General features: G+C 39.0%; 1 protein-coding gene across 3 annotated transcripts in view; it reads left to right on the forward strand.

Annotated features, from left to right (window-relative positions):
- Positions 1-13,454, forward strand: part of MMADHC (metabolism of cobalamin associated D) — a 29,569-nt gene that overhangs the window by 7,724 nt on the left and 8,391 nt on the right. For all 3 annotated transcript variants that reach the window (XM_059167382.1, XM_059167380.1, XM_059167381.1), the window contains exon 4: positions 12,351-12,568. In XM_059167382.1, the coding sequence (XP_059023365.1) occupies positions 12,351-12,568 (218 nt within the window). The remainder of the gene's footprint in view (positions 1-12,350; positions 12,569-13,454) is intronic.

The following is a 13,454-nucleotide window of genomic DNA, read 5'->3' on the forward strand; positions in this document are numbered from 1 at the left end:
TAGGTTTGCAGCTAAGGTGCTTCCATTTGCAGAGCAAGACCTGCCAGTTGCTTTTGTTTGTTTTTCGTCTCCTCTAGCTTGGCAATTTAGAAAAACCACCACCCACCAAAACCAAGTAGGGTTCATCTAGGAATGTGAAGGGTGGTACAGTGTTAGGAAAACTTCCCCCAGCTCTACCATGCAAAGGCTCTAAGAGAAAACTTGTGGGAGCTACAGCTAGCCGTCCACCCAAATTTTGTGCTCTCCACTCCACTGTATAGAGTTGTTAGCAGAAGTGATGCCCAGATGGGACCATGTGACTCATTCTTGCCAAGGGAAATATTGGGGGGGGGGGGGCAAAGCTCTTTAAGAAGCCAGAGTGCTGGTTTCACATCCTCTTTCCCTTCTATCTGCAGAATTTAGACAACAGCAAGGCCCTAGATGCGAAAGCAGACACAGCTGGAAGAAATCTGGGTCCTTGAATTACATTACAGAGGAGAGCCACCTGCCTTAGTGTTCTGTGCCTGAGAAATAAGCCTTCCACCACATTAGACACCAAAACATGTGTCTGCTTGTTCTTTAAAAATGTTTAGTCTACTTTAAATGTTCTGAAGATACTATAGTAGAGGCCCCTTAGCATACAATAACAGCAAATAATCATTGTTGATACAAACTTTTAGAAAACCGATTACTTAACAGGCTTTCTGGATGTGGGGTCCATGCATAGGATGAATTTGGGTGGAAAAAATTACATTTACCTTTTCACTAACATTCCACTGAAGTTTAGCATGTCTTTATTGTGCATATACGCAACATGTTCAGTGTGATTAGCAGTTGCTGGGACTTGTCGCCAACAGAAAACAGATCTTGTCCTATCACATTAAAGATGTTCCTTGGCTTACAGTGGCATTATGTCCAGATAAGTCCATTGAGCACAGTTGAATGAGTTGAACATAGTATAAACTGAGAGTGCACTTAATACACCTTAACTGCTGATCTTCACAGCTTAGCCTCACCTACCTTAACTTTCTCTGAACACTTACATTTTCCCACAGTTGGGCAAAATCATCCTCCCACAAAGCCTGTTGTATAACGAAGTTTTGTGTACGTCATGTGATGGCTTGAATGCTCTGCTGAAAGTGAAACACAGAATAGCTGTATGGGTACAGAGTAGCTGTAAGTGGATCGGTTGTTTGTCCTCATGATCAAGTCCTCATATGGGAGCTGGGGGTCACTGCTACTGGCCAGCATCATGAGAGAGGATTTTACTGCCTATCCCTAGCGCAGGGAAAGCTCCAAATTCAGAATTCGCTGACGTGTGGTCTCTACTGAATGCGTGTCACTCTTGAGCCATAGTAAAGTCCAAAATCCTAGGGTGAATCATCATTAGTTGGGGACACTTTAAGTATTGCCAACATATCAATACCGTTTATACTGTCAATATTTCAGAACTATAGATCTTGTAATACTAAACCATCATAACAAGCACATATATTCTATCACAACTTCCAAAAATGTTTTGATATATGTATTAAAAATGACTAATCAGTTTTTTAAAATATATACTTTATTCCTTTAAAAACTTTTTTGAAAGGAGGCCCATGGCATGAATAAATAAACACCTTGAAATATATTTTTTCAATGTAGAGATGATTATTTAACTTATAACAACAGGGTTTCTGCTTTCAAACTTTAAAAGTCTAGTTTGAATACCAGGTAAAATACGATAAAGACACATAGAATTACAACAGATTAAAAGAATCTCATGGTAACTCTAACCATCCAAATATTTTTAAATAATAAAATAATATCAGTAAGAAATCAAACTTTGTGCATATGTCTTTGGACACATGCACATAAATGTCGTTTTTTTTTTTTTTTTTTTTTTAGAGCAACCAGAGCCTTCCACCAGGCCTGTCAAGACTACCATCAATACATTTCTTTCTGATTCATTCATATGATCAATTTCTAAATCGCCAAATTCTGGTTAAGGTATTTATAATATTATGGATCTTCACTAAACCATGAAAGTATTTGCCTATGTCAAGCAGGATATGAATTATAAATGATAAAGATCTTTCACTATTTAGGAATCATTCTGGGGGTTGCAATATTAAGAATTTTACTTTTATCTACATTTTATTAGTGGGTCTGAAAATAGTGATCTTCTAAAACCAGAACTCAATGGCATCTGGAAATTGCAGTTTCCAAAGGCAACAGAACATACTCTGAACAGCCTGCCATATATGCTTGTACCATCATGTCTTCCCATTTATGACCTAAAAAAAATCTAAAAATAATCTCCCCTGAAATCACTTTAAGGGACATTTAAATCACTTCCCATCATCAACAGCCTTTCCTTCCTGTATATTTTAATACAAAAGCTATTTCCAAAAGTGAGACACTTGGCCAGTAATTTTCATAAGGCAATGCAATATGAAAGAAGGGAACTTCCATATTTAAAAAAAAAAACAACCTGGGTCCTAGCCCATTATTTAAAACTTTGTGTCCTTAATTTTTATTTTTTTTCCTGAGTTTGATTTCCTCCTCATGAATTGGAGATAGGATCACTTACCCCATACTGGTTTTGTGAATGTTAAATGAGATACTTAGGTAAATTTCAATAGAAAACGTCTGTGCAGAAAACTGTTAATTCTATCCTTTACTGACTTATAAATAGTCATCACAATAGGCCTGAACAAAGTGTCCAGCCTTCACAATGACCTGGCAAAATCTCCCCAAAGGGAACTATTTTGCCTCAGGTAGGACTTTTTAAGACATGGCTACACAAACACAGCATCTGTCCCTATAAATATACTTTTCAAATCTCTGTTTTTCTTAAAGCCAGTGTATGTGTAGATCTTTTTAAATATTTGACGTAGAATTCTGTTGGATCCAGTGTTTGTGTTTTGGGTTTAAAAATACTGCCCACCTAACTAAAGGAAAACTATTTAAAAGGGCAGTCAACAATTTCTGACGAATGTCTCTGGGCATGTAATGGCCGAATAAATCTAAAGCAGTGAATTCCATGATTACCTCCGTTAACATGCTATCTGTGTATTAACAGCTGGTCGGAGTATTTCGCTTGTTTTTTTTGGATGTCCTGAATTGTGTGTGATGGTATGATATTTCCCTCTCCAGAGTTGCAGTTAGATTAAGTACTAAAATATCCTGTCAGGCATCCCTTGAAGTGGTTGTATTACATTTTTAGGGAAATCCATTTGGGGGATAATTTTTACTGCTTCTATGTCCACAAAAGTGGACATCTTTAGAGATCAGATAACGATTGCAGCTCAAATTTACAGACCTTCTTCATAGGAAGTTTAACAAATGACTTGTGTATGTCATTTCCTCTAAACCTAACAGTGCTCCCATTAGATGGGTGTTATTACAGACAGAAAGTAGTTTGTCCAAAAATGGAAAACTTATAAGCGGCAGAACTAAGATCCACACTCAGGTGTTATGCAAAGCATTTTTTTTTAAGCCATGATGCTACACAGTTCTTTGATTTCCCAATGATGTCTAGATACCTGAACTCAATATTTCATGGCATGATGTTTGAGATTTTCAGAAGCCTAAAGCAGGTTGGAATTTTAAAAATGAGCATGAAAATATCATGAACCACCTGATTTCCTAGAACCAAATGGAAATGAATATAGTACTTGATCCAACAGCAGATTACCAGAACTGCAGTGTGAGAGAACAAAAGATAAGCAGACCCTTACTCCTGCAACCTCTGATGAGGAAGTCTGTGGGCACTATTTCCAATGGGGCTGAAAATCTTTATTGTCTCACTACCAGCTCCATCAGGTCCCCTCCCCTGGAGTACAGAAAATCAGTGCATTACATTCATTCATTCATTCTTTATTTCTGTATTTTTTTTATTATGTTATGTTAGTCACCATATAGTAACATCATTAGTTTTTGTTGTAGTGTTCCAGGATTCATTGTTTATGTATAACACCCAGTGCTCCATGCAATATGTGCTGTCCTTAATACTCATCACAGGGCCAACCCCCCCCACCAAAACCCTCAGTTTGTTTCTTGGAGTCCACAGTCTCTCATGGTTTGTCTCCCCTTTGATATCTCCCCCTTCATTTACCCTTCCTTCTCCTAATGTCCTCCATGCTTTTGCTTATATTCCACAAATAGTGAAACAATATGTAATTGACTTTCTGTGCTTGACTTATTTCACTCAGCATAATCTCCTCCAGTCTCATCCATGTTGATGCAAAAATTGGGTATTCATCCTTTCTGGTGGTGGCATAATACTCCATTGTGTAAATGGACTGTATCTTCTTTATCCATTTGTCTGTTGAAGATACACATGTAGTGAAAAGAAGGACCATATACGTCCCACTGTTCATAGCAGCATTGTCCACAATAGCCAAATAGTGGGTTAAATTCTAATGTCACATTCAGTAATGGTGACTTTCAGGGATTCAGGTTAGTTGAGTGAGGTACACCTAGCATTCAATTCTGTTTCCTCAGTACTGACCTCTGAGTTCTAGGTTCCCATCTCCCCTCCCAGCTAGATGTTCCATTTGAATATTTCCTTTTCAACACATAAAAAGTTAAAAGGGCTAAAACCCACAAGGGAGTTCTTGCTAATGGGACCATCAGGAGAGGCATTAGATTCTGGGGCCAGATCACTGGTATTCCAGTCCTGTCTGTCCCTCATGATTCTGTGACTGAACACATCCCCTAACCTCTATGAGCTTCAGGTTTTCTATCTGTGCAATGGAAATAACTACTACTGATGTCATGGGGTTATTATGAAGGCTAAAGAAATTATTACACATAAAGCCCTTAGACAGGTGCTGGGCATCCAGAAAGCACCATGGAAATGTGGTTGCTATTATTTATTATTGTTAATATTATATCATGGATCATCCAGGCTAAAAACTGATGTCATCTGTTTGGATTGCTAGATGTTGGGAGGATGTGGGAGCAAAGCAAGGGAGCAGTCAGCCACCACCTTCTTTTAATTCTCCTTTTGGAAGATTCTTCTCATTTTTAACAGCTCTTGCCCTAATTCAGGTCTCTCTTACCTTTGATCTTCTCTGTTACAGTAGCAGTCTGCTCATTCTTCTCTCTTACAATTATGCCCTATGCCAGCAGATCTATCTTTTCAAACTTGAGTTTATGGAAGTATTCTACCCAACAACTTTCAAAGTCTAATGCTATCACAGGCAATGCAAAGTTGTTACTCTAGGACAGAAAATCCTTTCAGTCCAGCCCCAGCTTATTTTGCTAGCCTCCTCTTCCTCCCTTGTGTGTTGAGGATGCTCTAGGCAAAGCAGTGCACTCACAGCCATATGTTCTTCACAGAACATTCCTAGGGCCTGGAGTATTCTTTTCTCACTATTCAAATCCACCCTGCCTCGTGGGCCAGCACGAATTTTGTCTCCTCCAAAGACTAGTCATGTAGTAAGCTCAATGAATTAGAGCAGACTTAAGGGCATCAGTATAAAAATTTGAACTTTATTCAGTCAGAGTGCACATATAGTGGGGCTGATTATTTAAAAAGCATGGGGATTACTACATTCCAGGGATAATAAATCCCACCTGGTCCTGGTGGATAATCTTTTTAATGTACTGTTGGATCCTATTAACTAGGATCTTGTTGAGAATCTTGGCATCCATACTCATCAAGGATATTGGTCTGAAATTCTCCTTTTTGGTAGGGTCTTTGCCTGGTTTGCGGATCAAGGTAATGCTGGTTTTCCTAGAAAGAATCCTGAAGTTTTCCTTCTGTTTCTATTTTTTGAAACCGCTTCAGGGGAATAGGTATTATTTCTTCTTTCAAAGTTTCTTTGAAGGATTCCCAGGGAATCCATCAGGTTCTGGCCTTGTTTTTTGGGAGGTTTTTGATGACTGCTTTAATCTTGTTACTAGACACTGGTCTGTTCAGGTTGTCAATTTCTTCCTGTTGCAGTCTTGGAAGTTTATAGGTTCCCAGGAATGCATACATTTCTTCTAGGTTGCTTAACTTACTGGCATATAACTGTTGATAATTTCTGATGATTGTTTCTATTTCCTTGATGTTAGTCATGATCTCTCCCTTTTCATTCATAATTTTATTAATTTGGATACTCTGTCTTTTCCTTCGGATTAGTTTGGCCAGTGTTTTATTGATCTTCTTGATCCTTTCAAAGAATCAGCTTTTTTTTATTAATTTGGGTACTCTGTCTTTTCCTTCAGATTAGTTTGCCCAGTGTTTTATTGATCTTATTGATCCTTTTCCTTTGCTGTATCCCATAGGTTTTGGACTGATGTGTCTTCATTCTCATTGGTTTCCATGAATAGTTCAAGTTCTTCTTTGATTTCCTGGTTGATCCAAACATTCTTAAGCAGTTTGGTCTTTAGCTTCCAAGTGTTTCAATTCCCTCCAGACTTTTTTTGTGGTTGAGTTCCAGTTTCAAAGCATTGTATTCTGAGAATATGTAGGGAATAACCTCAATCTTTGGTATCAGTTGAGCCCTTATTTGGACCCAGTATGTGGTCTGTTCTGGAGAAAGTTCCATGTGTGCTCGAGAAGAATGAGTATTCTGTTGTTTTAGGTTGTAATGTTCTGTATATATCTGTGAGATCCATCTGGTCCAGTGTGTCATGTAAAGTTCTTGTTTCTTTGAGTTTCTGCTTAATCTGTTGCTGAGAGTGGCATGTTAAGATCCTTTACTATTAATGAATTCATATCAATATGATTCTTTATTTTGTTTAACAGTTGGCTTATGTAGTTGGCTGCTCCCATGTTGGGGGCATTAATATTTATAATTGTTAGCTCTTCTTCATGGATTGACCCTTTAAGAATGATGTAGTATCCTTCTGTACTCTGACTACAGTCTTTAGCTTAAAATCTAATTTATCTGATATGAGAATTGCTACCCCAGCTTTATTCTGAGGCCCATGGGTATGAACAATGTTTCTCCACCCTTTCCTTTCAGTCTAGATGTATCTTAAGGTTCAAAATGTGTCTCTTGAAGACAGCATATGAATGGTCCTGTTGTTTTAGCCAGTCTGCATCCCTGTGCCATTTTATGAGAGTATTTAGGCTGTTTATGGTGAGAGTGATTATTGAAAGAAGTTTTTATTGACATCATGTTGTCTGGGATGTCTGTGTTTCTATTGATTGTCTCCTTAAATTTCTGTTCTGTGTTACTCTTGGGCTCTTTCTTCTTTTATAGAACGCCCCTCAATATGTCTTGTAGTGCCAGCTTAGTGGTCACATAATCTTTTAAACATTGCTGGTCTTGGAAGCCTTGCTGGATAAAGTATTCTTGGCTGCATGTTCTTCTCATTTAGTGCCCTGAATATGTCTTCACAGCCCTTTCTGGCTTGCCAGGTTTCTGTGGACAAACTGACATTATTCTGATGGTCGTTCCTCTGTATGTAAGGAATCTCTTCCCCCAGCTGCCTTTAAGACCTCCTCTTTGAATTTGATTGGGGAATTTCACAATTACTTGTCCAGAGGTCTTTCTAGACTTGTTGATCTTGGGAGGTGTCCTCTCTGCCTCTAGGACATGAACACTTTTCCATTTTCCAGATTAGGGAAATTTTCATCCAGTATCTCTTCAACTCTATCTTCTAGTCTTCTCTCTTTTTCCACCCCCTCAGGGATCCCAATAATTCTGACATTGGAATGTTTCATGGTGTCATTTATTTCCCTGATTCTGTTTTCAAGGCTTCTAAGCTGTTTGTTCCAGGCCTCCTCCTGATCCTTCTTTTCTATCAGTTTGTCTTCTAGATGACTAATTGGATCTTGTGCCTTGGTTACCATAGCTGTTAGAGTATTTAGATTAGATTGGATCTCATTGATACCATTTTTAAGTACTGCCAAATCAGCCCTCACTTCCACCCTTAGAGATTCTGTGTTGCCACTAAGGGTCTTCTCCAGCCTAGCCATTGCCTGGATAATTGTTACCTTGAATTCCATTTCTGACATATCATTTATGTCCATATTTAGTAGTTCTGTGGCAGAGGACACATTCTCTGAACTTTGCCTCTGTTGGGTGTTCCTCATCATCATCATTTTGGTGAGGGGTGGTTGAGGGAATGGATAGCTGAATATATCACAGTTTTTGAGAGAGGCTGGACCACAGTCCAGTCAAGGTGCACCTTGGAAAAGTTTTGGAGCAATCGGAAGTCACCACCAAAGAGAAAGAAAAAGAAAAGAAAAAAGCCAGGCAAAATGAGCCCCAAAAGTAAGATTTATAAGGTACATAAACAAAAAAGAACAAACAAAAAGACTCAAAAGTTAAAGACCGGGGGTGGGGGGGCGGGGGATAAAACCCAGCCAAAATGAACTCCAAGAATAAGATTTATAAAGTACAAAAGCAAATACACAGAAACACTCACAGAAGAATAGGTGCTTATAAACCCTCGATGTGAGTGAGGAAGATTAGTTTGGTTCTTCCTGGGTGAATGTTGTTATCTTTGTTAAAGGACTTAACTTTCCAGAGATATAGGGAAATTAAAACTGGTTTTATACATAGGGATAGTATTGAATAGGGAAAAAGGATTACCTTGAAGCTTATATCTATATATATTAATTTTTAAAAAGGAAAGAAAAACACAGGTGTATGTATGAGAAGAGTTCAAGTTAAAAAGTTATTAAGTAATGTGTCATATTAAACATCTAGTTGTAGTGGTAAGTAGGTTAAAAAAAGTCACGAGAACAAATTTAAAACAAAAAAGTTGTATCTATAAAATATACAGGTTTTGGGGCAATACATGGGGCTTAATATATTGTTTTCCCCTGATGTTTGGTTGTAACAGTTTTATGGGGACCCTGTGGTTATTGTCCTCTTGTTCTTTTGGCTTGTCTTCTGGGGGAGGGGCATTGTTTTTCAGTCATTCTTGCTCGGACTGAGTCACCCTGCCTCCTAACAAGGGACTGGGTTCTGTGGAAACCGTTTTTTCAGGCTTTTGTTCTCTGGCGGCTTTTTGGAGGGTTAATGCAAGTATACCCAGACCTCCACCTCAGAAGCCTTAGTCTGCTCCCCTCTGGGTGGTGCCTCCCCCTCTGCAAACACCACAACCTCCCACAGGTGGTGCGCACTTCCAGCCACCGTCTCAGTGGTCGCCCAAGGCATCTGCTTGTCTCTGCACTCCAGTGCCACTAAAACAGCAAATAATACTGGTCCAGGCGAGCTGGATCCCAGTGGCTGCCGTTGCCGCGACTGCTCTCTGGAGTCCACGCCCACACTGGATGCACTCCGACCCGGCTGCAGCTCAGGTCTCAGAATGCTGGGGGTCCAGGGACCTTCAGCAGGAGTCTCCTCCGGGTTCTCTCAGGTACTGGTGGGTGCCAGCTGTAACCACCCTGGGACCGTGGGTTTAGTCTGTGCCTGTGGCCACCTGATTCCGGCAATTGCCCCTTAAGACCCTTGGTTCTTTTTCTGTGCTTTTAACCAGACTCCAAGTTAATGCTGGTCTCCAAACATAGGGCACTTTCATATTGGGGTATTACTTTTCCAGTGAGTCCTTTCTTGTGGCTCTCTTCCCCTTCTGTGTATCCTCTGGTAGGAGTCCCGAGTGCTCCCACTCTGCTTTACCTCTCCATTGACGTCTTCTGCCTTCATAGAAATCCAGAAGTGTATTACATTTTAGGCTGATTTCATGTGTGTTCAGAGTGTTCTGGTAGATATTTAGCTCAATTCAGGGGACCGGTTGAAAGAGGGTCTTCTACTTCTCCACCATCCTGCTGAGTCCACCAAAACCACTCATATATAATATTTTATGTGTATAGCAATGGATATGAAATTTATGGTTGCTTATGTTTGACTCCATTCTAAAAGCACTAAGTTTATACCTGTCCCCACATTTTATGTATATGATGTCACACTTTACATCCTTTTATTTTCTGATTCTATTGATTATAGACAAAATTGATATTACTGCTTTTGTGTATTAAACTCCATACTGATTTTGTAAATAATTAATATATTATTTTTTTTGTTTGTATTTATCTATAAAATTTTTTCCTAATTTCTTTGTTATGGCCTTTTCTTTCCACTCAAAGATTCCCTTCAGTGTTATTTGTAAGGCTGGTTTAATGATGATGAACTCTTCACTTGTTTGGGAAGTTTTTATGGTTCCTTCTGTTTGAATGAAAGCCATGCTGGATAGAGTATTCTTGGTTGCAGGTTTTTTTCTTTTCAGCACTTTGAATATATGATGCCACCCCCTTCTGGCCTGCAGTTTCTGCTTAGAAATCAAGTGATAACCTTATGGGATTTCCCTTCTGTGTGACCGCTCTCTTTTCTCTTACTGCTTTAAAAATTTTCTATCCTTTTTCCGTTTTAAATATTATGTGTCTTAGTGTGGACCTCTTTGGGTTGAATTTGTTGGTGGCTCTCTGTCTCCTGGATCTAGATAATGTATTTACTGCCTCAGGTTTGGAAAGTTTTCAGCTGTTATTTCTTCAAATAAATTTTCTGTCCTGTTTTCTCTTCTCCTTCTGGGATCCCTATGACTTATTACACTTGTCATGTTGCTGAGTTCTGTTTGTCTCCTATTCAGTTTGGTTGCTTTCCATTACCCTGTCTTCCCAGGCGCTGATCCATTCATCTACCTCCTCAAATGTGTTATTCATTCCCTGTAGTATATTTTTTATTTTAATCATGGAGTACATTTCTGACTAGTTTTTTTTTATATTATCTCTTTGTTGAAGTTTTCGCAAAGGTCCCCCACTCTTTTTTCATCACACATATTGCTTATCTATATTTCATTTAACTCTTTTGGTTAGTATTAACCTGTTCTTTCATTTGGGACATTGCTCTTTCTCATTTTGTTTTTCTTTTTTTTCCTATTTAGAAAGTAATATGTATCTCTTGAAAGTCATGGCTTTATGAATAAGAAGTCCTGTGGTGCCCTGTAGCACACTGTCCCCTCTTCTCCAGAACCAGGTGCCTGTGGGTTTTTATATGAGTTTTGTGCACCATACTGTTGTGGCTCAGCCACATTTACCTTTAGTCAGCTCCAAATGTCTATTTTCTTATTGTGGGCAGGGGCTGGTCCCTTGCTATTAAGGGCCTGTTTGGGGCAGAGAAGAGCTTATAGTTGGACAGTATCCGTAATCAGTCCAGATGCCTGCCTTTAGCCCATTAACAGGGGCTGCAGTTGTACAGAAGTGCAGTGCCCTATCTGTGTCTTTCACTAGAGAGGCTTTGTTGATTAGTGGGGCCAAGAGATCAGATGTCTGTCCAAGTCAGTCTGCTGGTGCTGCAGTCAGGCAGGTGTACATGGTTATCTTCCCCACTCCCCAGGGCAAGAGTTATTTTGGAATGATAGTGTTCACTATCAGGGCCGCTTGTAGGATGAGACCTGTCTGGAGTTGCTTTGCAGGGACTCCTGCCCAGTGTGGCTTCTTGAATGGAGTGATTCAACAGGAGAATGTGGGAGTGCATACACAGTGTTAGCAAGTTATGTGGATAGTGTTCACATTGGTTCCACAAATGTCTGGGTACATAGGCTGAGGTGGGAGGGAGATAAATTGCACCTGCCAGCCCTTTTGTTCTTGGAGAAATTTCCTACAGATCCTTGCTTCTTCAACACAGATTCTTCTCAGTACAGACTGAAATAACTTACCAAAAAAAACAAAAAAAAACAACCTTCTTGATGTTTTACCCCAGGCACTATTCAGACTTCTGCCTCTACGCTATATCTGGGTGGGATTGTTCATTTTGCTCTCTCTTTAAGGGTGGGAATTCGGTTTCCTATTACCCTCAGGCTCTCCGAGAGCTAAACCCACTAACTGTAAAAATCTTTGAAATTAAACCCCACTGATTTTCAAAGCCAGATATTATGGGGACTTGTCTTCTCAGTGGAGCTCCCTCAGGTCTGGGGTACCTGGTATGGGGTCTTTTCCTTTCCCTTCTCTGTACTCGTCCCTTCTGTTTGTGGTTAGTCTTGCAGGGAACTTTGGTTTCAAACTATATCTGCCCCTTCTATCTTTTCTGATTGGCCTCTTCTCTTTGATTAACCCAAAGATTTCCTGTGTTAGTTCACCTTTGTGGTTACCGAGGGGTTTCTGTGTTAACGAGGTGCATTTAGGGTTCTCCTACTCTGCTATCTTCCCAGGCTCCTTCCAAAATTTACTGTATTCTTTTTAATGACTATCAGGCATTACATAGTTTGGATTACTGTACTTTATTATATCCTTCTCCTTATAACAGACTTGCCTTTGAGCTAAAAACTGGTTACTTTGTTTTTTTTTAATAACAAAACTAATTTACATTCATACAAAAAAGTAAATTTCAAAGATCTCTTAGTTTTATAAAAAATACCTAATTAGAAGAATATTCTTTCAGTCCACCAATGCACTTGACTATTGGAGAAAATGGATTCATTTTGGTGTTCCTCTTCAGGCTCTCGAACAGTTTGGCCTGATGAAACTATGGGACCATTTGGACCTCAGGATCAGAGATTCCAGCTTCCTGGGAACATAGGTTTTGATTGTCATCTCAATGGGACCATGTCACAGAAGAAAAGCCAGGTTCATAAAACTCTACCTGATATTCTAGCAGAGCCATTATCAAGTGAAAGACACGAGTTTGTGATGGCACAGTATGTGAATGAATTTCAGGTAAATCATTAATATCATTTATTTTGTTTTTCTGATCATTAATACTGTATTAATTTCTGATAATTGTGGGCAAATTATTTGAATCAAAAAAGTTTAAAAACTTCTTAATTCCAGCATATTCAGAAACAACATGTATAACTTTTAAAAACTTGGCATTGTTCTATACATGTTTGCTATATAATTTTTTTTTAAAGATTTTGTTCATTTATTAAGAGAACCCAGGAAGAGGAGCTGGGGGGGTGGCAAAGGAGAGGGAGACATAGGCTCCCCCCTGAGCAAGGAACCCTGATGTGGGTTTCAAACCCAGGAACCCAGGAATATGACCTGAGCGGAGGGCAGATGTTTAACCAACTGAGCCACCCAGGTGCCTCTTTTTTTTTTTTTTTTTTTTTTTTTTTTTTTTTTTTTTTTTTTATTAGAAAGAGAGTAAGCACACAGAGGAAGAGGGAGAAGCAGACTTCCCACCAGCTGGAGAGCCTGACTTCGGTCCATCTGAGTACCCTGAGATCATGACCTGAGCCAAAGATACTTAACCAACCAAGCCACCCAGATTACCCCCCCCCTTTTTTTTTTACTTTACATTATAATCTCTTGTAGGTAAATAATTCTTCATAAATACATTGTTTAATAACTGCTTATTTCAAATATAATTTAATACCTGTATTACTAAAAATTTAGATTGTTTGCTTTTATAGTTTTACACTCCTCTAGGCATTTAAAACTTTAGAAAATTTTGATATCTCTGAAATTCTTCAGACACAGTAAACTAAAAAAGATTTTAAAAGTTTTTTTTGTTTTTTTGTTTTTTAAGAAAAACTGTGTCTTGGGACGCCTGGGTGGCTCAGTGGGTTAAAGCCTCTGCCTTTGCCTCAGGTCATGATGTCAG

The sequence above is a fragment of the Mustela lutreola genome, chromosome 3 (genome assembly GCF_030435805.1).
Source record: "Mustela lutreola isolate mMusLut2 chromosome 3, mMusLut2.pri, whole genome shotgun sequence".
Lineage (NCBI taxonomy): Eukaryota > Metazoa > Chordata > Mammalia > Carnivora > Mustelidae > Mustela > Mustela lutreola.